General features: G+C 42.0%; 1 protein-coding gene across 3 annotated transcripts in view; it reads left to right on the top strand.

Moving 5' to 3' along the window:
* Window positions 1–25,793, top strand: part of CD99L2 (CD99 molecule like 2) — an 85,809-nt gene that overhangs the window by 36,121 nt on the left and 23,895 nt on the right. For all 3 annotated transcript variants that reach the window (XM_035011855.1, XM_035011840.1, XM_035011849.1), the window contains exon 2: window positions 18,528–18,587. In XM_035011855.1, coding sequence (XP_034867746.1) covers window positions 18,528–18,587 — 60 coding nt within the window. The remainder of the gene's footprint in view (window positions 1–18,527; window positions 18,588–25,793) is intronic.

Raw genomic sequence — 25,793 nt, forward strand, 5'->3', positions numbered from 1 at the left:
TGTGTCCCTAAGAATCTCTCTCTGCCCTTATCCCCGTCCCCAGCAACCATTGCTCTGCTTTCTGGCACTATTGATTAGTTTGCATTTTGTAGTGTTTTATAGAAATGGGATGATACAGCATGTACTCTTTCTTTTTGGTCTGGCTTCTGGCACTCAGTGTGATGATGCTAAAATTTATCCATGTCATGGTGTGTATTAGTCATTCATTCCTTTTCCTCCTAAAATGAGGGAAGCCTCCTTTTTGAAGGGTTTGGTGTTACTGAAAGAAAATACTGGGTGAGGTGACTTCATTTGACAAAGATGGTGCAGGTCCCCTGAGAACTCCCCATGTCCGGCCTTGCTTCAGGTGCCATGGAGGGGGAGAGGCACAAGAGCGGGCCTCAGACCTCCCAGACCCCCTTTCTATGGAGAAGATTGCCGTAAAAGGGAGTTAGAATTCATGTAGCCGGACTTGTTTCTTTGACAGAGGTGCCAAGACAATTCAGTGAGTAGCACCGTGTTGCAAAATGTTTCTAACTATGGGGTCAACGTCAGGTGCAATTGGGGGATGAACGTGGTCTGCAGAATTGCTGAGGTTCTTCGCGGTGACTGTTTCCACTGCTGAGCCCGGCTTGGTTCATGCTTTAAGAGACACATTTGGGCTGGAAAGAAGCTTACAAAGTACACAAATTGGATTCTGCTCCGTGACACAGGGAACTTTCTTTGCATGCCTCCCACTTCCCTTCAAACTGAGTGGGGATGTTCAACAATGTAGACTTGTAGGATGCTTGTCATTTCTAATGGACTTTTAAAAATTGTCTTGTTGGGTGCCTGGGTGGCTCAGTTGGTTAAGTGTCTGCCTTTGGCTCAGGTCATGATCCCAGGGTCCTGGGATTGAGCCCCACATGGGGCTCCCTGCTCAGTGGAGAGCCTGCTTCTCCTTCTCCCTCTGCTGCTCCCCCTGCTTGTGCTTGCTCTGTCAAATAAATAAACAAAATCTTAAAAAAAAAATAAAAATTGTCTTGTATCCTTAAAATATCTATATCCTTAGCATCCTCCACTAGCTTGTATACAGAGTGGTAAGAAGGGGAAAGATCAGCTGAACAGCTGTGATTTTATTTTGCATAGTGTTAAATAGCTTATTTAATTTATATTCTTTCATAGAACTGGCTGATTTAGGGATTCAGTTAGCCAAATCAAGCACACACAGGCCTGGATATGTTCCTTGGAATTGCCGTATAGCCCAAAACACCAGTCTCCCCTTCTCCACAGATGTGAAAACCCAAGGGTGGGGGGACTGTGGGTCTCCTTTTGAGGGTTTGTGTTGAAGGATGAGCCAGACTGATTGCCTGCTTCAATTATAAGCTATCCCGAGAAGCAGGTAATGGAGCAGGATGTATTTATACCCACAGGTTGGCTCTTTCTCGTTTTTGACACTGCTCCCCAGATGGCTTAGTCAGTGTTTACAGAGCATCATACAAGTGCCAAGGGCTGTCAGGGCTTTGTCCCCTAATTGTGTATACAGCTGTTGAATTTGTCGCTGTTGATAGAAGCAACAGTCTGCCATTGCGTATATCAGGGAAGGGAATTAGAGCCAACCATTACTTGCAAATATGACACACACACGAACAGGTCCATGGAGAGAAGTCCTACCTGTCAAAGGGAGGAAGGGATTGAGGAAGAAGGTGAGGGGTGTGGCAGGGAGGGTTTGTTCTAGTAGTAGAATTGAGCATTCATGATGATGGCATGGCTATGAGCATGAGAGAGCTGTCACGATATGCAGGTTGCTGGCTTGGACAACAGGGTGGGTGGCTGTGGTGTTCAGTGAAACGGGAGGAACCCAGGAAAAGGTCTAGGTTGGAGGGGCATGCTGAGTGTGAGGTGGCCATGAGACCCCGAGGAGTGGTGGGGAGGGGAGGGACTGTTTGGTTATGAAGAGCAGGGGAGAGAGATGGGGATGTACAGTCAAAAGAGGGCTTTCTAGTTTCACATGGGAGAGATTTGAGCATGTTTAAAAACAAATGGGATAATACTTCCCAAATCTGCAAATTCAAGGCAATTCCAGTCAAAATCCCAGCAGCGTCTTTTGTAGAAATGGACAAGGTGATCCTAAAATTCATGTGGAAAGAATAGTCTTTTCAACAACCGGCTCAGGGACAACTGGATTTCTACATGCAAAAAAAAAGTTGGATGCCTACCTCACACCACACACACAATTAACTCAAAATGAATCTGAGATTCAAAGGTAAGAACTGAAACTATAAAATTCGTGGAAGAGGAAAACACAGGAGTGACTCTTCATGCCCTTAGGCAAATCCCGTATCTGGTAAGAGACTTCTATCTGGATTATATAAAGAACACAACTCGACAATAAAGACAAAGAATCCAATTTAAAAACAGGAGAAGAATCTGAATAGACCTCTCTTCATGGGTCTTTTTTCTTCTCACTTGCCCTGTGGCAAAAGGACTCTTTGGTAAGAGGAGTTTTCCCCTCTTCTAGGCCACTAGTCAGGGGGTATCTTCCTTAAAAGCCACTTCTGCTTTCTGACTGATCCAAAAACCAATTACCAGGAACAGCTGGATTCCCAAGAAGCCCTTCAGATTGAGAGTTAGGCCTCCTGGTTAATTGTCTTCCTCACTTGGAGGCACTGTCTTGTTTTAAAGTTATTTCTCAAAACTTCACTGCTTAGAGGACAAACTGCGTGGGTTTCCTTGGCAGAATATTTTGTCTGTTCACTGGTTTAAAGAATAAGTTGTAAGTGTTGGTTCCCTGGACATAGCTGGGCTTGGATTTCCAATCGAAGCATCTGCTAGAAAAGTGGTTCATTTGAGCCTGTGAACTGAGCACTGTTACAGACAAGGCCTTGTGGTATGTGGGGGCATGCGGAAAGGGCCCAGTCCCTGTCTTTAAAGAACTTAGAGTCCACTGTGAGGGTGACGGGTCGAGTTATATCTGCTTCACTTAGCATGAAGGATGAAGCATGACCAATGTGATGAGTTTTACTTGGCGGGGGGTGGGCCCCAGATGGGCTGCATAGGGGAAGCACCCCTGTATGCTGACGATCTGTATACAAAGAAGGGGGTTGGGGTGAAGAGAGCAGTGGGCCTGGAGGTAGAAGAGTACAGAGAATGGTTGGGTTTTGAATGATAGGCACAAAGAGTTTGGACTTGATTCTTTAGGCAATGGGGAGAAATTGGTAGGTTTTGAGTTAACAACAGTGACCCTAACAGATCTTTGTATCCCATTTTTTGCGCAGCAGAATAGAAAAAAGCCTCAAGCTGAGGAGGGCAGCTGGAGGACTGTTACTATAATCGCGATGAGAAATTAAGGGAGTGACCACAGAAGTAGAGGTGACAGGATGGAGAGGAGAACTATTTTGGTCGTGGATGGGTCACAAATGAAGGAGGGATCAAGAAAAACAACCATGCGTTTGGGTGCCTGGGTGGCTCAGATGGTTAAGCGTCTGCCTTCGGCTCAGGTCATGATCCCAGGGTCCTGGGATCGAGTCCCGCATCGGGCTCTCTGCTCCTTGGGAGCCTGCTTCTCCCTCTGCCTCTCTCGCTCTGTCTCTCATGAATAAATAAATATAATATTAAAAAAAAAAAAACAACCATGCGTTTGATTCGGGGTGCCTAGGTAGATGGTAATGAACTTACTGGAACTCTGCCATATAAAAGGGGGGAAGCCAGTCCCGGAAGGTGAGGGAAGACAGAGGCCAGTTGGGCATGTTTCTCTGGAGGAGTTGTGGAAGTCTCCCCTGAATAGCATGGCCTGCAGGATTGGATTTCAGGAGAAAGGTCTGGGTTGGGGAACGTATAGGAGCTGCCATGGGCTGACTGTGCCATTCTCCCTTTACATGGGCCTGGCCAGGTGCTAAGGCTGAAATCTTGATGGGCGTGTCCAGTGTAAACTCAGATTCCACCTCTGAGCCTGCTCATGAACATGGGTGGACCTCGTGACATGATTGCTTTACTTTGCCTCTGAAGTTAACTGGGTAGATCAGGCTTTCTGTCCAAGCCGGCTCTTTAAGGGGCCATGATATGAGCCAGGCTTCATCCAAACACATCTGTACTACATAATGAACTGTCTTACAGGATTCTCCTGTTGAACCAACTTGAAACCCCCCCCCCCCAAAGTAAACCTTTTAGTGGATTCTCTTTCTCTCTAAAATGACTGGGTTGGACTACGTGATCTCTGCGGTCCTGTTCAGCTATGCCTGGCTCTGATTTGGAAATCTCAATCTATGCAGCATCAACCAGAGACCGCTTCCCACCTCACTTAAGAAATCGCGCAGGTCTCCACTTTGACGTTTATGTTTATGTTGGCGGTAGGGGAAGGTAATGCCATGTGCATTATTAGCCAAGAGCCTGGGGTTTAGAAGTTTGGGGATGGCCGGTGATATTCGTGTGACATAAGCTTGGGAAATCAAGGCACATGAGTTGGATCTAAAGGTTCATCAGACGTGGGGTGAGTTCAGATCAGAATGTGGCTTTGTTCTCTGCATCTTTTAAGCTTTTGAACATTTTAATCAGACTCCTGTAAGCTGTTTATTCATGTGTATGTTTCGAGGGCCTCCTACTTAATAATAGGTCTATTACTAGGTTTTACTTAATGTCAAATATAATAATCATAGCTAATATTTGAGAGATTCGCATGTGTTAGAGACTGTGCTAATCCTATTCTGTATGATGACCAGTGTCTTCCTCACACCCGCTTAACTGTAGTAGAGTCTGATGAGGAAACAGGCACAGAGCCATCTCTTGCCCGGGGATTTTCTGCTGGGACCCCAGCGCCCAGGCTGTTTGGCTCCAAAGTACACCAGTACTGATATCCTCACGTGTTGTCTTGGAACAGCCTTGGACCAGAGTTGGGCTCCAGTTTTTGGTGTGACCCCAGCAGAAACACCCAGTCGGTTGAGCCTCTTACTCTAGATTTTGGCTCAGGGCATGATCTCACCGTCCTGAGATCCAGCCCTGCCTTGGGTTCCGTGCTCAGCGGGGAGTCTCCTTCTCTCCCTCTTCCTCTCCCTCTGCCCCTCTTCCTGTGCACGTGCTCGTTCGCTCACGCTCTCTCTCAAAATCTTTTAAAAAAAGAAAAGCAACTGTGGCTCAGCAAGCAGTGTGCCTAAGACCCCAGTTTCCTGCCACATCACGATGGCACTTTCCTTGTCCATGGAGGCTTTGCTTCTGTTATGTCGTCCACCTTATTCCATGGGGAGATTGAGCCATCGGGTGTGATACCTTCGTTTTACACCTGGGGGACAGGTCACTTCCATGACTTCGAGCGAATGCTCCAGGACCCCTACTCGGTGAGTGACAGAACGGGTACAAGGCATAGTATCTTCTGGTTCCAGGGTCATTTCTATTTCTGCTACCAAATGATTAACTGCTGAGGCCCTCAGGTTCCCGCCTGAGAGGGCGTCTGATCTCTGAGGTCCTGGGGTGCCCCTTGCAGAGCTGAATGCTGACCACAGTACCTGCAGACAGCTACTGCATTTCTTTTTGAGCTGTAATTCCCATAACCTAAAATTTGCCATTGTAAAGTCTACAGTTTAGTGGTTCTTAGCATACTCACCACCATCTCACTGTACAATATTTCCACTACCTCCAAAAGAAACCCCATACTTATTGGCAGTTAGTCCCCCCTTCCCCACCTCCCTCCACTCCATTTTTTCTTCAGCCGAGGAGTCCCCTGCCTGTCAGCTCTGACTTGTATGGAAAAGGTTACCCTTCCAGGCACCTTTGGGATTTCCTCAGAACAGCCTTCATAGACATTTACCCTTCCGTGTGGAAAGGAGGAATGAGAATGTCCTTTTTTTAATATATTATTTATGTATTTGAGAGAGAGAGGAGGGGAGGGGCAAAGGGAGAGAATCTTCAAGCAGACTCCCTGCTGAGTGCAGAGCCCAAATCCGGGCCCTATCCCACAACCCTGAGAATCAGACCTGAGCCAAAATCCAGAGTCTGCACACTTAACTGACTGTGCTACCCAGGCGCCCCCCGAAGACTGTCCTTTAAATCAACAAAGTAACTTAAGCAATTTGTGAAAAAAAGTCCTCCTTCCACCTTTTAAATCAAGCTGCTTGCCATGTACGTAGGACACTTGGATGCTTCCTGGAAATCTGTAAACAGACTTTTGGCCGCGGCACCTTGCCTACCAAGTTCCCCTTTTACACAGGTACCTGGAGCCAGGTGTGGCCCTCGAGGACCTGAAATCAACCGTCTGGCTTACACACTGTAGATGTGGGTAGTGGTGGCTGTTTTGGTCTGAAATGCCAATCCCTGCCTTCACATCACCATTGTCCTCTCTGGGACTGCTTTAAATTTATTCATGGAACTAGTGGGAGCTCAGGTGGCAATAGCTAAACCCATTTAGTAATCAGAATAAGAGGAAAACCATTTTCATGTTCCCTTGCAATGCTGCAGTGCTTAGCTAACCCAGAAGATATTACTCAGCGTGCTTCGAGGTGTAAAAGCATAAATTTACCAAGACAGATGTGTTCAAATCTAGATTGAGGCAAGAGTTAAAGTGGTGCAAAAATTCAGGGAAATCAGCGACTAGCATAACTTAGCATTTTGGGTTTGCTGTCACCCTCTCTAGCACGAGGCGGGAGAGGGCTACCTTACTTGTTTGTGTTAGGGAGAGAAATTACTTCCACCAGAGACATTTGTAAAATTGACCATGCGTGGCAGTGGGTTTGTTGCAAGCAGTTTTCAGGAATGTTCCCGTGGTAGGCAGTAGGGAGGTATGAAGTTGTTTTTCCCAACCTGCAGGTTTTCCTTTTATGACTCACAGCCCCAGTGGCCCCCTGCCAGGGGGGCAGGGGAAACACAGGGCTGTCCAAGCAGCCACATCCCATGAGGTCTTTATCATAGGAAGGTGGAGCATCCTTATTCCGTGGCTCATTTCAGGTTAAATCAAGCTGTGACCCCCCCCCCCCCATAAGCAGGCTCAATCTCTTGGGACTGACTTTAGTCTCATTCCTGAACCCAGGTGATCAAGGGGCTTGTGCCATAGTCCTAGTTATTGGGTCATGGTTTGACCCCTCAGGTCCAGATTTGATTCTGGCCCATCTTCCCGTGGGTCTTCCCTGCATTTTGGTACCGGCTGCTCACTGTTGACTAACCCGTTTGCTCTTTGATAAGTAGCTCCGTTCTTTTGGAGTTGTGGTATAGATTCAGGTGCTGGCCCCCATGCCCAGCAGGTGCGTGTTGTTCTGGACAAACAAGTGTAGCACGGGTATTTACGGAAGCTTCATTCAGACAAACAAAAGGAAAATCCTGAGATGACACGTCTGTGATTTACCAGTCTCAGATGTCCCTTGTGTTCTTAGTCATCCACAGAAAAGGGTCAAGATTTTAAAACCTGAAAACCAAAGCAGTTTAGGTATTACTCATTTAGAATTTGTACTGAACCCTTTCAAAAAAAAAAAAAAAAAATTGAAAGCTGCTTGTGTGTAAAAAGGAAAACGGTAGAAGAGAACCCATCCTTGGAGAGCAGGGGGACAGGTGTGACTGGGCACTCGAGAGCACCCACCCATCTCCCTGGCGGAGCTGGAACTTTGTGTCTGAAATCTTTGGCAGTCAGGGGTCCAGGCTGCCTCTGCAGTTCTTAATCCAGCAGGGAGCAGACACGCTCCTCTGCAGGGAGGACTTTACTCTTGGCATGAAACCCGAATGGATTTGTCACCGAAGTACTAACAGGTCCTCTCCACTGGTAATTCTGTGGGAACAGATCAAAGGTCCTCTCACAACACCGAGACCAAGTTTGGTTAATTGCAGTGAACACACCTTCAGGTGTCAGGCCTGTTTGGCATTTGCATGGAGACGACCAGGTCCAAGTCCCTGCTTCAGGCAGCTCACTGGCTGGAGCAGCACTGTCCAGCGGAACTTTCCGTGATGATGGAGATGTTCTTTGGTCCTGTCCAGCACAATAGTCGCCTGCCACATGTGGCTACGGAGCACTTGGAATGTGGCTAGTGTGGCTAAGAAACTGCATTTTAAAGTTTTTATTGCATTTTACTTTTAATGACACAGCCACATGTGGCTAGTGGTTACCAGGTTGACCATAAGGGACAAATGTTGGGGCGCCTGGGTGGCTCAGTCAGTTGAGCATCCGACTCTTGATTTCAGCTCAGGTCATGATCTCAGGGCTGTGGGATCAAGCCCTAGTGTTGGGCTCCACGCTCAGCATGGAGTTGGCTTGGGATTCTCTCCCTTTCCCTCTCCCTCTGACCCTCCCCGCCCCCTAAAAAAAAAAAAAAAAAAATAAAGGCAAACCTAAACCCCTAACTGGGATGGGTGTACTTTCAGGATGAACTAAGTGGAATACGTGGGAGGGAGTGATTAATTCATCAAACCCAAATGCAAGGCTACTGGGGGCACATCAGGTGGAGCCTCTCGTGGATCGGACATTTCAATCAAGGCGTTGGCAGGTGCTGGATCCCAGCCAGTTCTAACAAGGGCCTGCTGTGTCTTGTTTCACAGGCCTTATTAAAATGCACCCTTAGCTTTAGACACCAGTCACGGTGGGTCACGTTGCAATATGAGATCAAGTTTGTGTTTCCTCCCAAGGGGACAAAATCTACTTCAGGACAGACAGAAGCTGCTAGGGTGTCTGTGGGTAGAACCAGCACTTTGCTTATCAAATGGATCTTCTTAAGGGCACGTACAAGTCCATGGGTAACATCTCCAAAATTCTGCCTAATGTCAAAGGACATTTTCAGTCAGGCGTTACCAGCTCACTACATGCCTTTTCCATGAAAAATTCTTTGTGGTCCTCTGCACTGGAATGAGGCAACTTTTCTGCTGAATACTTGAGCACTGGCCCCCCAGGTACAGTGCTTTGGGGCTTGTAAATTTAACCTGCGATGAATCAGCCACTTTCTAATAATGTGTGCCTGGTGCCCGAGGGTGAGTCAGTGTCATTAATGTGGAGGGTTCCTGTCTGCCTACACCCAATGTGAGTTGTTAGAGATTGCATACAAAAGATCTAGAACACGACCCTGTTTTAGGCCACTTGAGGTATGGTATCTCTCATGAGAATACTTGTTCCCATCTTGATTTTGGCAGCTGTGCTTGATTGTAGACTCTGAAGAAGTCTTAATTAGCTCTGGATGTGGATTGATGCTGAATGGTTTTGTCCACAGATGGTTTGGGTCCATTGAATCCAAGGTCACTGAGGGTTTAGTAAATACTGCAAAATTGTGTTCTCTTGCTCTTAACTCTTGATGACATATAGCAGGATGTACCAGCAAACAGTAGGGGAATGGCTCAGGCCAAAAACACATTGTTACTTGTGCAAGAAGTTAATTGGAAGAATGAATGTGTGTTTGCAATTCTTGGGTGAGAAAGTAGGGATAGAGTTTTGAAGGAAGACCCAGTAGAATGATTGCCTTATGATTTTGGAGGGGTTGATCCAGAACTTTTAAATTGTCATTGTAAGAGAAATATCTGTACCTGATTCAAATAAATCAGAGAAGGCTTTAAATTAATAATACAGTGCTCCTTCTCCCTGACCCCTATTCTCATTCTTTTTAATGGACTTCATTTTTTTATAGCATTTTAGGTTCACAGTAATATTGAGCAGAAGATAGAGTTTTCATATACCTCCTGCCCCCACACATGCACAGGCCCCTTCTTATCAACACCCCCCACCAGAGGTACGTTGGCTATAGTTGATTAACTCGAAGTCCCTACTTCAGGGTTCACTCTTGGTATTGTAGATTCTGTGGGTTTGTACAAATTTATATTGATGTGTATCCACCATCAGAGTATCATACAGAATCTTTTCACTGCCCTAAAAGTCCTCTGTGTCCCACGTATGCATCCCTCCACTCCAACCCCTGGCAACCACTGACCCTTTTATTGTCTCCATAGTTTTGTCTTTCCGGAATGTTACATAGTTGGAATCCTACAGTTTGTCACTTTTATGATTGGCTTCTTTCATTTAGTAATATGCATTAGAGGTTCCTCTATCTTTTCATGGCTTGATAGCTTTTTTTTTTTTTTTTAAGCATGAAAGAATATTCCATCGTCTCGATGTCCCACAGTTTATCTGCTCACCTACTGAAGGAATCTTGGTTGCTTCCAAGTTTTGGCAATTATGAATAAAATTGTAAACATCTGTGTGCAGGTTTTGTGTGGACCTAAGTTTTTAACCCCTTTGGGTAAATACCAAGGAGTATGATTGCTGGATTGTATGGTATATATGTTTAGTTTGGTTAGAAACCACTAAATTGTCTTCCAAAGTGGCTGTGCCATTTTGCATTCCCACCAGTAATTAATGAGCTTTCCTTTTGTTCCACATCCTTGCCAGCACTTGGAGGTGTCTGCAGTTTGGGCCATTCTCATAGGTGTGTAGTGGTAGCTCGGTTTTGGTTTTGTGGTTTTTTTCCAAGTATGATTAACATACAGTGTTATGCTAGTTTCACGTATACATTCTAATGGTTCCACAGTTCTGTACATTACTCAGTGCTCATCCTCTCCACCTGTTTCCCCATCCCCTCCCCATCCTGTCTGGCAACCACCAGTTCTCTGTAGTTAAGAGTCTGGGTTTTCTGTTTGTGTCTTTTTCTTTGTTGTTGTTTCTTTGTTCATTTGTTTCGTAAATTCCACATACAAGTGAAATCATATAGTATTTCTCTTTCTCTGACTGGCTTATTTCAGTTAACATTATACCCTTGGGTCCATCCATGTTGTTGCAAATGGTGGGTATTCATCCTTTCTGATGGCTGATTAATATTCCACTCTACTCTGTTAATTTTACTAGTCTAAATACCCTTTATAAGTGGGATCATACAGTATTTGTTTTTTTCTGTCTGACTTACTTCAGTTAGCATGATGCCCTTTTTTTATGGCTGAATGATATTCCTGTGTGTGTGTGTGTATGTGTGTGTGTCTTTATCCATTTATCCATCAGTGGACACTTAGGTAGTTTCCCTGTTTGGTTATTGTGAATAATGCTGCAATGAACGTCGGGGTGCAGAGATCTCTTTGAGAGAGTGATTTCATTTCATTTGTATGTGTACCCAGAAGTGGGATTGCTGGGTCGTAGTAGTTCTAGTTTTCATTTGTTGAGGACGCTCTGTTTTCCATAGTGGCTGTACCAATTTACTTTCCTACTAACAGTACATAAGGGTGCCCTTTTCTCCACATTCTCGTCAACACTTACCTTGTCTTTTTGATACTAGCCATTCTAACAGGTAGGGGCTGATCTCACTGCAGTTTTGATTTGCATTTCTCTGATCATCAGTGAAATTGAGCATCTTTTCACATGCATGTTGGCCATCTGGATATCTTCTTTGGAAAAGTGTCTATCCAGAACCACATAAGTGGACCTGGATCCCAGGGGCAGCTGGGGTGCAGCCCATTTTTAAATCAGGTTAAGTTTTAAGCATTCTTTGTATATTTTGGATAATGGCTCTTTATTAGATGTGTCTTTGGTAAGTATTTTCTCCCAGCCTGTGGCTTGTCTATTCGGTCTCCCAGTAGTGTTTTCCACAGAGCAGAAGTTTTTAATTTTAATGAAGTCCATCTTAACAAGTTTTTCCATGGATCATGCTTTTGGTGTTACAGCTAAAAAGTCATTGCCAAACTCAAGTCATCTAGGTTTTCTCCTATGTTGCTTCTAGGAGATTTATCATTTTGTGTTTTATATTGTAAGTCTGTGATCCATTTCGAATTAATGTTTGTGAAGGATGTAAAGTCTAAGTCTAGATTCTTTTTTTTTTTTTTTTTTGCAGGTGGTTGTCCAATTGTTCCACTCCATTTGTTGAAGAGACTGTATTTTCTCCATTGTGTTGCCTTTTCTCCTTTGTAAAAGATCAGTTGACTATATGGGTCTATTTTTGGGCTCTCTAATCTGTTCCACTGATCTGTTTGTCTCTCTTTTGCTAATACCACACTATCTTGATTACTCTAACTTTATAGTAAGTCTTGAAGTTGGGTAGTATCCTCCCACCTTGTTCTTTTCCTTCAATATTATATTGGCTATTTTGGGTCTTTGTCCTCTCCACATAAACTTTTCAGTTTCTCCATATCTACAAAATAACTTGCTGACATTTTGATTGTGATTGCATTGAATCTATAAATCAAGTTGGGAAACTGACATGTTGACAGTATTGTGTCGTCTTATCCATGAACATGGAATATCTCTCCATTTATTTAGTCATTCTTTGATTTCTTTCATAACAGTTTTGTAGCTTTATTCATATAGATCTTACACATATTTTGTTAGATTTATACCAGGTATTTCTTTTGGGGGGCTGCTAATATAAATGGTGTTGTGTTTTTAATTTCAAATTCCACTTGTTCATTGCTGATATATAGGAAAGTGACTAACCTTGTATCCTCCAACCTTGCTGGAGTCACTTATTAGTTTCAGGAGTGTAAGGAGGTTTGTTTGTTTGTTTGTTTGTTTTTTTGTGAATCCTTTTGGATTATCTACATAGATGATCATTTGCTCTTGAACAAAGACAGTTTTTATTTTTCCTTCCCAATTAGTATATCTATTTCCGCCCCCTTGTTGCAGTAGCTAGGACTTCCGCTACGATGTTGAGAAGCAGTGGTGAGCAGGGACATCATAGCCTTGTTTCTGATCTTGGAAGGAAAGCTTTAATTTATCACCATCAAGTATGGTGTTAGCTGTAGGGTTTTTGCAGATATTCTTTTTCAAGTTGAGGAAGTTCCCTTCTATTCCCAGTTTACTGAAGGTATTCCATTCTTTTAAACAGCTATATAACATTTCATTGTATTGAAGAACTAGGTTTTATTTAATTCTTCTTCTTTGATGAATACTTGGTCTGTTTCCATTTCCTTTTGCTATTTTAAGCAGTACTGTTGTGAACAACCTTGTACATACCTCTTTGGGCACATGTGCAAGTATTTTTCTGTAACAAATACCTAAAAGTGCAATTGCTGGGTTGAGAGATACGCATATTTAAATAATTTTAATTTTTTAAATGTTGAAATAATTACAAACCTATAGGAAACTTGCAAATACAGTATATGTCACTTCCCTCCACCAAATCATCTGAGAGTAAGTTGCTTCCCTGATGCTCCATCACTACCCCTGCCAACATCTACAATATAACTTGAGGGTACATTTCCTTCAAACAAGGACATCCTTTTATATATCCTCAACATAACCATCTGGATCAGGAAATTAATGTTGATGTGTTACTACCACCTAATCCTTAGACCCAATTCAAATTTCACCAGTTGTCACAATAATGTCTAATAGAAGGAATTTCCATTTACTGATCACCTAGATTTCCCAGTTTTAACACATTTGCCCCGGTATGTATAGGTGTGTCTAAATATTTTTTCAGAATCATTTCAGACTCCGTCACAAGCATGATGCTCATTACATCTTAATACTAAAGCATGCATTTCCTAAAAACAAGGACACTTTCTTCCCTGAGCACAGTAAATCCATCAAGATCAGGAGTTTGACATTGATCCAGTATTACCATCTGGTCAATAGACCTCTTTCAAATTTCATTGTGTCCCAGTAATGCTCTTTATAGATTCAGGATCCAATCCAGGATCACCTGTTGGATTTAGCTGTCACAATTTCCTTGATCTCTGGGATTGCCATTCATTGCTGAAAGCTGTTACCTCATGTTTTGTCCATTTTATAGTGTTTACAATGGAAGGGCTAATCTGACACCAGTTCTCCATCATAGCAAAAAGCAAAAGTCTGCTTCAGAATTTTAGAAGCTAGGTTATTAAATGCTATGACTATTTTCTTGGTGGATTATATGCTTTATAAAATACTGCACTTTTCCTATTTAGGGGTTGGGATCTTGAGTTTCACCTTGTCATATTAATATTGCCACATCTGTTTCCTTCCTGTTAACCTTTACCTGGTATATATTTCTCTATTATATATTTCTATATATGTATATATATATTTCTATATTATAGCTTGTCAACAGCATATAGTTATCTTTTTATTCCATTTATCTTTTGATAGATTTACCCTCTTTACACTCATTTTTTAAAACTGATATAATTGCACATATTCTTTTTTTTAAGAGAATTTTTTTTTTCAAGATTTTATTTATTTATTTGAGAGAGAGAGAGAATGAGAGACAGAGAGCATGAGAGGGAGGAGGGTCAGAGGGAGAAGCAGACTCCCCGCCAAGCAGGGAGCCTGATGCGGGACTCGGTCCCGGGAATCCAGGATCATGACCTGAGGCTGAAGGCAGTCGCTTAACCAACTGAGCCACCAGGCGCCCCTAATTGCACATAGTCTTGTGTTAAAGTTCATGTTTTCTGTTTAATATGTTTCTTTCTGTTTGGTGACTTTAGTTGGATTGATTTTTAGTTGTTGGTGTTGACCTTTTTTTCTTGAATGAGCTAGAGGTTATATATCCTAAATATCTCTTCTATATCCTATACATCTCTTAATATTTTTTTTTTGCTCTGGGAAATGGATTTTTAAAAATAAAGTTTATTTTTAGGACAGTTTTAGATTTACAATGCCAAGCTAGTACAGAGAGTCCTCATATCCTCCATATTTGGTTTCCCCTATTTTTAGCATTTTACATTAGTGTGGTACATTTATCACAACTAATGAACCAATATTGATATACTATTATTAACTGAAGTCCATACTCTATTCGGGTTTTTTGTTTTTTATCTAAAGCCCCCCTTTTTTGTTGTTGTTTGTTGTTCCAGGATCCAATCCAGGGTACCAGTGACCTGCCATTATTATATCTCCTTAGGTTCTTCAGGCTGTGCCAGTTTCTCAGACTTTAGTGTGTTTTTGATGACCTTGGTTTTGAGGAGTACTGGTCATGTATTTTGTAGGATTGGAATTTGTCCTATGTTTTTCTCATGATTTTACTGGAGTTATAGGTTTTAGAGGGGAAGACCACACATGTATAGTGGTTGTCTCATCCCCTCATATCAAAGGTATGACCCATCACTGTTGATGTTAACCTTGATCTGATGGAGTGTTTCTTAGATTTCTCCACTGTAAAGTTACTCTCTCCCCCCCAACCTACCTTCTCCTACTGTAATCTTTGGAAGGAAGTCAAGACTTATGGAGTGGAGAGTTATGTTTCATCTCCTTGAGCTAGAAATCTCTATAAATTAATTTGAATTCTTCTTTTTTAACCCTTTTATGTATTTGTTTAATGTATATTTATATCAGCATGGACACATGAATATTTTATCCTTCGGATTATAATCTAATACTATTTTGTTGATTAAATTGTTCCAGCTTTAGCTGGGAGCTCTTCCAGTTGGCCCTGTGCTTCTCTGACATATACCCATAAATATCAGTATTTTAAAAAATACTTCCTGGTGCTAGAAGATGCTACAAACTCATATATTTCTTGTTCCAATCCTAGAATCTGCCATTTGTCCAAGGAGTTCTGTTTTTCTTTAATTGGAGAATGGTATTTAGAAACCAAGATCTGGGTGCTAGATGTCCTCGTTGCTACTGGGGTGTAATTGCTTCTAGGCCATCTCAGGTGACAGAGCAAAGGCATGTCTGCATACTAGCTCATATATATACACACACACACGTCTATAAGTATTTCTATATGTAACCATCTGTGTGTATATTAAGCTACACATGATTCATACTGAGGTCTCCCAACTCTAATTGATCATCACATGGATCATTCTAGCCTCTTTTTTAACTTTTTTTCTTTTTCTTTAAATTCAATTAACATGTATTAGTTTCAGAGGCAGAGTTCAGTGATTCATCAGTCTTTAGTAATACCTGATCATTACATCACATGCCTTCCTTAATGTCCATCACCCAGTTACCCCATCCCCGCACCCCCCACCACTCCAGCAACCCTCAGTTTGTTTCCTGAGATTAAGAGTCTCTTATAGTTTATCTCCCTCTCTGATTTCATCTTGTTTTATTTTTCCCTCCCTTCTCCTATGAACCTTGTTTTGTTCTTAAATTGGACATATAAGTGAGATCATATGATAATTGTCTTTCTCTGCTTGACTTATTTCGCTTAGCATAATACCCTCCAGTTCCATCCACATTGTTGTAAATGGCAGGATTTCATTTTTTTGATGGCTGCATAATATTCCATTGTGTATATGTACACCACAACTTCTTTATCCATTCATCAATTGATGGCCATCTGGGCTCCTTCCATAGTTTGGCTATTGTGGACATTGCTGCTATAAACATTAGGGTGCAGGTACCCCTTCGGATTGCTGCATTTGTATATTTGGGGTAAATCCCTAGTAGTGCAATTGCTGGGTCATAGGGTAGCTCTATTTTCAACTTCTTGAGGAACCTCCATACTGTTTTCCAGAGTGGCTGCACAAGCTTGCATTCCCACCAAAAGTGTAACAGGGTTCCCCTTTCTCTATATCCTTGACAACATCTGTCATTTCCTGACTTCGTAATTTTAGCCATTCTGACTGGCATGGCGTGGTATCTCATTGTGGTTTTGATTTGTATTTCCCTGATGCCCAGTGATGTTGAGCATTTTTTCATGTGTCTGTTGGCCATTTGGATGTCTTCTTGGAGAAATGTCTGTTCATGTCTTCTGTGCATTTCTTGATTGGATTCTTTGTTTTGGGGGGTTGAGTTTGATAAGTTCTTTACAGATCTCAGATACTAGCCCTTTATCTGATATGTCATTTGCAAATACCTTCTCCCATTCTGTCAGTTGTTTTTCAGTTTTGTCGACTGATTCCTTTGCTGTGTAGAAGGTTTTTATCTTGATGAAGTCCCAATAGTTCATTTTTGCCTTTGTTTCCCTTGCCTTGGGAGATGTGTATAGCAAGAAGTAGCTGCGGCCAAGGTCACAGAGGTTGCTGCCTGTGTTCTTCTTTAGGATTTTGATGGATTCCTGTCTCACATTAAGGTCTTTCATCCATTTTGAGTCTATTTTGTGTGTGGTGTAAGGAAATGGTCCAGTTTCATTCTTCTGCATGTGGCTGTCCAATTTTCCCAACATCATTTGTTGAAGAGACTGTCTTTTTTCCTTTGGATATTCTTTCCTACTTTGTCGAGGATTAGTTGACCATAGAGTTGAGGGTCCATTTCTGGGCTCTCTATTCTGTTCCATTGATCTATGTGTCTGTTTTTGTGCCAGTACCATACTGTCTTGATGATGACAGCTTTGTGTGGAGTCTCTAAACCCAGCAGACTCCTGTGGCGGGCTCCTGATCTGCTCCTTCCGGGGTAAGAAGGGGAGTCTCGCTGAGGTTCTACCACTCCCTGGGCCACTGCTTGGAGAGCAGTGGCTGGACTATGCCACAGTTTATGGTATATGGCGACCCCGAGCTGAGAGCCCACTCCTGGGCTCACTGTTCACCACCAGCTTCCCTGCTGCGATGCTTGGGAACTCTGCTGCACTGAGGCATCCCCGGTCTTCCTGTAACCCTAGGGATCCTGAGACCACCCTGTCCCACCTAGGGTTCTGCCCCTGCTTAGCCACCTGAGTGATGTCCCTCACCAGAGCAGACCTCTAATGTTCTGATTTTATACTCAGCTGCTATATCACTTTTCAGTAGCTGGCTGATGGAGGCTCCCTCCCCTCATGGTTTATCTTCCCATATATCGCCTGGGATTCACTTCTCTGCACCTCCTACCTTGCAGAAAGTGGTCGCTTTTCTATTTGTGGAGTTGCAGCTATTCTTTTCTTTACTTCTCCAGTTGAGTTTGCAGGTGTTCAGAATGATTTGATAGCTATCTAGCTGAATTCCTGGGACCAGACGAAACTAAGGTCTCCTACTCTGCCATCTTGGACTCCTCCCATTCTAGCCTTCTCTTACCGATAATTTCCCTCTCCAACAGTGAGAAGCCTGGCTTCTACAATTCATCACCCATTTACCTATTTGTTCAGTTCCAGTATACATACATAGTAGTTTGAGAATTGATAATATATATACCCTTGTTGGAAACTACGTGCCCATCTAGGGGAAATGATAGCTGTCAAGTTCAAAAGCAGGCAGAGTTGGGCATATGGCTCTACTTCTGAGAACAGATTCTCTTGTGAAAAGCTTTTCCCTCAAGCCTTTTAAGTGATGTGTAATCAGAGCTGCTAATCTAGATATGGATATTGGGGTCGGGGGGAAGGTACCCTGGATTGACACAATGTAGTACAGCATTTATGAGATGTGGAGTGGGATGTAAGAACCTGGCTCATTATCAGTGGAGCTTTGGACTCCAATATTCCTTGTTGCAAAAGCCATACATACTATGGAGAAGGCTTTTTTGTAAGATTGTGCTTCGTGTTCTGTACAGTTGAGCCTTCAGCCTTCTAGTGGACTGAAAACTGTGATCATTAAACTTGGTGAGATTAAACCCTACATGATCTCAAGATCCTTAACTATATCTGCAAAGACTGTTTTTCCGTTTTGCTTTTGGTGGAGATAAGTTGTTTGTAGAAGGAGATCAATTCAGTGTGTCTTTGGATGGCTTCTACCAACTTCCTTTCATGGTATTAACCTTCATGACACCCTCTAAAGGGAAACAACCGTTACAAGAAACTATTTCAGTACAATTTTGTTTTATGCAAAAATAATTAAATTTTAAAAATCTTTTTATTTTTTAGGATCTGGGGACTCTGATTTGCGTCTGGAGGATGCATTGAAAGAAACTTCCTCAGTAAAGCGTGAGTAGTAAATCAAATTATTAAAAACAAACAATAGTGATTAATATGCACCACCCACTCAGAATACACACTCAAGGAAAACATTTTTTTATCTGTATTGATCGGATAAAATATGGGTGTCATAAATTGCATTATTTAAAAGAAAATCTGAATATTTAACATAATTTGTTTCCTTTGCAAAGAATACCACACAATGTGTAATAGCTAATACAGCATTTTCTCTGGCAGTGGCCTCCGAAGACTGCCTTTCCCTAGCTCAGGACAAGATACTTTGAAGTGAATAAGAGATTTGTTTTTCCTTCTAGATTTTTTTTTTAATATAAATGGCTTTTCTTAAAATGGTGTCTATACGTAATCTCTCAAATGCTAAGCTTTGTCATCAGTTTCTCTTTACGTTTTTTTGAAGAAAATTAAACCATTTTTTTCTAAGTGTGAAGGTTAGAAAGTAAAGCCGAGATTTTGTGCAACCCCCCCCCCCCCCCCCCCCCCCCCTACAAATCTCACTCCCATCCCAGGAGGGAACTGCTGAAGTCCGTTTGGGATCTGCTGGTCCCAGATGATTTTCTATGCTGTTACGTACATCTGTACACATAGATTGTTCAGTGTTTTTTTGTTTTACATAACGTGTAAGGCTTTTTAATTTAGTTATGTGTGTATTGTACAACTTTTTTTTAATTTAATATGTATTGAAGACCTGAATAAATGTATCTGTCCATGTGTATTAATTTCCCAGGGCTACTGTAACAAAGTATTATAAACCCGCAGGCTTAAACCCACAGAAACATAGTCTCTCAGAGTTCGGGAAGCCAGAGGTCCAGAATGAAGGTGTCAGCAGGACCACGCTCCCTCTGAAGGCTCGAGCTCCACTGTGGTGACTTGCAGCTGCCTCACTCCAATCTCTGCCTCCATCTTTACAGAGCCTTCTTGTTTGTGTGGTGTCGTCTTCTCTTCTGTCTCTTATAGGGGTTCTTTTTGTTGGATTTAGAACCCACCTGGATAATCCTGCATGATCTCATGTCAATATCCTTAATTATATCTGCAAAGACCGTTTTTCCAAATAGGGTCTTGTTTATGGCATCTGGGGATTAGGACTCCACTATATATTTTGGGGGCCACCGTGGAACCTACTACATTATCCATATATCCACATCTTTATATCTATACTTCAGATGTAAACTTGGGCTTCATGGAGCTGGCATTCCAGTGGTGTGGCTTTGGCCATGGCCAGTGCTGCCATTTCCTTATTGGCCGATGTGTGATTTGCTTTCATTTTGCATAATTACAAATAGGGCTTCAGTGAACATTCTTGCCCATATCCTTTGTGTATAAGTTCAGTGGAACTACCAGGCTGAAGGGTATATGTACTTTATATTTTAATAGAGTCTGCCAAATTGTTTCCAAAATGAATGTACCATTATGTATTCACTGAATACTGTTGAGTTCCTTTGCTCCCAGATCTGCACATCACCAGATTTTATTAATCAAAGGCATTTTACCAATACGATGGACAAAATCTTATGGCTTATTATGCATTTTCCTCATTATAGTGAGATGGAGCATCATTTCATATATTTATTGGCCATTTGTATTTTCTTCTTTGGTGAATTATCTGTTTCATATCCTTTCCCCATTTTTCTGCTGGTGTGCTTGTCTTTTTTTTTTTATGGGTTTGAGGGCTCTCTGTATATTCTGGATTGAGAAAGGCAGGGGCTCTGGAGCCAGCCTTCCTGCGCCTGAACCCTGCCTCTGCCACTTCCACCTTGGGTGAGTCACCTGACTTCTCTGTGCCTCCATTTCCTCGTGTGTTACATGAGGTTAATAATAAGCCCTGCCTCCTAGGATTATTATAAGGATTAGATGAGATGGCCCATATGAAGCGCTCAGCACAGGACTGGTATGAGTTCAGTGCTCAGTAAGTGTCAGCCATTATTATTGTTCCTTGATTTGACTGTGGCTGAGTCTCTGGTGTAAGTCAAGCATACATGAGGAATGCATGCCTGCTTAAACTGATCAACACACTAAAAGCAATTCCTGTCAAAATCCCAGCTAGAATTTTTGCTGAAACAGACAAGCTGATCCTAAAGTTCATACGGAATTCAAGGGACCCCAAATTGCCAAAGCAGTCTTGGAGTACCTGGGTGGCCCAGTCAGTTAAGCATCCAACTCTTGATTTCAGCTCAGGTCATGATCTCAGGGTTCTGAGATCAAGCCCCGTGTCAGACTCCATGCTGGGTGTGGTATGGAGCCTGCTTAAGATTCTCTCCCTTCCTCCCCACTGCCCTATGATGCTCATTTGTGCACTCTTTCTCTCTAAATAAAAAAAAAAAAAAATTGCCAAAACAATCTTGAAAAAAGAAAAAGTCAGAGAACTCAGACTTCCTAATTTGACAACTTACTACAAACTTGCAGTAATCAAGACACTGTGGCACTAGCATAAAGAGACCTAGAGTTCGATGGAATAGATTTGAGAATCTAGAAATAAACCATTACATCGATGGCCAGTTGACTTTTGACAAAGATGCCAAGACTGTCCAATGGGAAAAGAATAATCTCGTCAATAAATAGTGCTGGGACAACTGGATATCCAGTTGCAAAAGAATGAAGTTGGACCCCTGCCTCACACCTTATACAAAAATTAACTCAAAATGGATGATAAACCTGAAACCACAAATCTCTTTGAAGTTCATTTGCATGTATGCTGTGAGGTGAGAGCTTAGGGTGTTCTCAGGTCTTCCCTAAGTATGCTCAACCGTCCTATACGTGCAGGTGGCCTTTTGGATTCCCAGGAAAATAAACAGTTTATTAGCAATGACAGTTTTAATGAAATCATTTAACATCTCCCCAAATAAAATGACCAAAAAAACAAAAACAAAAACCTAAGTATAAAGACCCCCAATTAGGAAATTTATTATTTTCCTGATGGAGGACTTTTTAGTATTTACATCCCTTTCTCTGTTGTGCACCTGCCCATCTGATCTTCATCAGCATCCATCAGCCAGTGTGTCCAGGACCCATAGGAGCACCAGCATGTGATGTCTTTGGTTGAATGACATCCTCCAAAACCTCATCACTCTGCTATCCTTTTTTCCCCCTTTTTCTTTTTTTTAAGATTTTTTAAATTTGAGAGAGAGAGAGAGAGCACGCGACCATGAGCAGGGGGAGGGGCAGAGGGAGAAGAGAAGCAGGCTCCCTGCAGAGCAGGGAGCCCGATGAGGGGCCCGATCCCAGGAACCTGGGATCATGACCTGAGCCGAAGGGGGTTGCTTAACTGACTGAGCCATCCAGGCGCCCACACTACAGTCCATTTAAGAACATTTCCATTACCTCAAAAAGGAACTGTACCCTTTAGCTGTCAATCCCCTGATTATTTCCCTCCCCCAGCCCCTGACCTGTCTCTATGGATTTCCCTCTTCCAGACATTTAATATAAATGGAGTCATATAATGTGGACTTCATGTTTGGCTTCTTTCACTCAGCATAATGTTTTCAAGGTTCACCTGCGCTACTTTCAGAACTTTGCTCCTCTCTCCCTCCATCCCTGCCTCCACCCTCTCTTTCCATCTCCACCCCTTTTCCCTCCATCTCTTCCTTTTGCTGTGTGTGTAATCCCCTTACAGAGAGCACACTCCTGCTTTTGCCCTATAACGCTTCCTTTCTTTTTTAATTATTTATTTGAGAGAGAGAGAGAGAGAGTGTGTGGAGATGAGGCAAAGGGAGAGAATCTGAAGCAGACTCTGCAAAGGTGTGGAGCCCAACATGGGGCTCGATCCCAGGACCTTGAGATCATGACCTGAGCTGAAATTAAGCGTTGGCTGCTTAACCGACTGAGCTACCCAGGTGCCCCTGCCCTGTAAAGCTTCTTGTGAGTTTCCCTATTTCCTCGGATTGCCATGGATGCCATCATTAAGCCCCACCTGGGGGAACCTGGTCAGTTTTGTTTACTGTGTTGTAGGCACATACTGAAAAGAATCCCTTCTGGCAGGAGTGCCATGTTGCTGGGCAGCATTTGCTGGGCAGCAAAGAATCTTTTCCAAGCTTGACATTTTGAGAAAAGCTTCACGGAACTAGGTTTCTTTATTTTAGGAGCTCACTGCTTTCATGAAGTTGGCCTACTGTTCTAATTCCTTGATAAGCAGCTAGACTTTCTTGCTCTCAATTATGGATAATAAATCCCATTTAAAGAATCATGACAGGAAAATCTGTAGTTAACAGCATCTTAAAAATCACACAAATCCAAGCTAACGTTCTACATCCCCGCAGGCTCTGTCTCTGACAGAGCCACTGGTTCCAAACGCATGGTAAGGAATGTTCTCTTGAAATGGCACCTGCAGATCTTCAGAGAAACCACACTTCTCCAGAAACTGTGTGTAGTCTGGCAGAACTCCACAAAGCTATAATGATCGAGACTGCGTGGGTGCTGGCATAGGATACACATGATTAGGTCAATCAAACAGAATGAGAGTCTGAAAATAAACCCTTATTACATCTCTGGTCAGTTGACTTTTAAAAAAAAAAAATCTGGAAAAATAAATATTTTTACATGAGCGGTTTTAGTCCTAGAGATTTTAAAGTAATATTACGTAAGTGACCATTGCTTTTCTGAAAATTGCTCAAATAATGGTTTCAGTAATGTATCACCATAATATAGATACACAGAGCCTCCTTCAGAGAGGTATGCTGTGCTTTTTCATTTTACAGCTTAAAATCAAATGGAAATTATAGACCTAAAATCCTCTCTAAACTATTGATGAGCTAGATTAAAAAGTATATATATAATGATAGGTTATCACGTGGTCCTCTTCTAATAAAAACCCACCCATTGGTGTGATCTTCACATTTAGGTACGTGTTGGTGTACCAAAAGCCTTCCCAAAGAGTAAGCCAGCATGGTCATTTTAAGGGAAAAACTTGCCATATTCTCAACTTCTATCTATACTTTGATTAAAACTGAATTATGGAGGAATAAACCTGTAGTTGTGGAGATGATCTCCTTTCCCACCTGTCCCTCTTTGTTTAAAGAATTATTGAAGTAAAATTCACGTAACCTAAAATCAGCTGTTTGAAAACATTCACAGTGTTGGGCAACCACCATGTCTCTCCAGTCCCGAAACATTTCCATCCCTCCAAAGTAAAATCCCTTACCCATTCAGCAATTTTTTCCTCCTTTCCCCCCTCCCCTTGCCCCAGACAGTCACCAATGTACTTTCTATATCAGTTGATTTATCTATTTTGGGTATTCCACATAAATACTATCATATAATATGTGACCTTTTGTCTTTCATTTAGCAGAATGTTTTGGGGGCACACCTACCTTAGAGCCTGCATATCAGTGCTTCATTCTTTTTATGACTAATATTCCATTGTATGGATAGACCGACCACACGGTTTGTTCATTCATCAGTTGATGGACATTTGGCTGTTTCCGCCTTTTGGCTGTTGTGAATACTGCTGCTATGAACATGTGTGTACACAGTCTTATTTGAATACCTGTTTTTAATTCTTCGGGGCATATACCTGGGAGTGGAATTGCAAGGTCATGTGGTCATTCTACGTTTGAGGTTTTGAGGAACCGCCAAGCTGTTTTCCACAGTGGCTGCGCCATTTTACGTTCCCACCAGCTGTGTGTAAGGATTCCAGTTTCTCCACATCCTAGCCAACTTATTTCCCCCTTTTTTTCCTGAAGCTTTGTACCCTTTGACCAACACCACCCCATTCCCTCTCCCCCCAGCCCTTGTAACCACCATTCTATCCTCTGGTTCTATGAATTTGACTACTTTAGATTCCTCCTAAAAGTGAGATCACGCAGTATTTGTCCTTCTGTGTTTGGCTTATTTAACTTAGCATAGTATCCTCCAGGTCCATCTGTGTTGTCCCAAGTAGCAGGATTTCTTTCTATTTAAGGCTGAATAATGTTCCATTTTATTTACATAGCACATTTTCATTAGCCATTCATCCATCAGTGGTCACTTAGATTATTTCTTTCTCACAGCTATTGAGAATACTGTTGCAATGAACATGGACGTGCAGACATATGAGATCCTGATTACCTTTCTTTTGGATATAAGCCTAGAAGTAGGATTGCTAGATCCCGTGGTAGTCCTGTTTCTGTCATTTTTTGGAACCACCATACTGTTTCCGTAGTGGCGGCACCATTTTATATTCCCACCAACAGTGTGCAAGGGTTACCTTTGCTCCACAACCTTACCAGCGTGTCACCTTTTGTGGTTTTTTAAAAATAATATTCATCTTAACAGGTGTGAGGTGATACCTCATTTTGATTTACGTTTTCCTGATGATTAGTTATATTGAGCATCTTTTCATATACCTGTTGGCCATTTCTTTAAGAAGGATCTAAGTCCTTTGCCCATTTTGTAACCAGGTGATTTTTTGTTTTGCTATAGAGTTGTAGGATTTCCTTACATAGTTTGGATATTAACCCCTTATCAGATATGTGATCTACAAATATTTTCTCTCATTCTATATATTGCCTTTTCATTTTATTGACTGTTTGCTGTGCAGAAGCCTTTTAGTTTGATGTAGTCCCACTTGTCTGTTTTTGCTTTTGTTCCCTGTACTTTTGGTATCACATCCAAGAAATCACTGCCAGGTCTGATGTCAAATTTTTTTTTTTCCTGTTTTCTTCTAAGGGTTTTATGGTTCTGGCTTTATGTTTGTGTCTTTATTTTCCAATTTAAAAAAAGATTATAGCCTTCCTAGTAGCGATGAAGTAGAACTTCATTGTGGTTTTTATTTGTGTTTTCCTGATGACTGAGGAGGTCTTTATACATATTGAATGCTAGACCTTCATCAGATATCATTTACAAGTATTTTCTCCCATTTCCTAGGTTATCTTTTCAGTTTCTTGAAAATGTACTTAGATGCACGGAGGTTTTAAATTTTGATGAAGTTTAATTTATCCTTTTGTTGCTCATGCTTTTGGTGTCATCTCTGAAAATTTGTGGCCAGATTGATCTATTTTGAGGTAATTTTGTATATGATGTGAGGAAGGGGTCCAACCTCATTCTTCTGCATGTGGATATCCAGTTGTCCCAGCAACGTTTATTAAAAAGACCATTCTTTTCCCCCATTGAATGGTCTTGGCACCCTCTTGAAAATCAGTTGACCATAAATATGTGGGTTCTTTTTGTACGCTCAATACTGTGACATTGGTCTATATATATATTCGTATGCCAGTATCGCACAGGTTT

This window comes from Mirounga leonina, unplaced genomic scaffold (assembly GCF_011800145.1).
Source record: "Mirounga leonina isolate KUSES-001 unplaced genomic scaffold, KU_Mleo_1.0 Mir_101799, whole genome shotgun sequence".
Lineage (NCBI taxonomy): Eukaryota > Metazoa > Chordata > Mammalia > Carnivora > Phocidae > Mirounga > Mirounga leonina.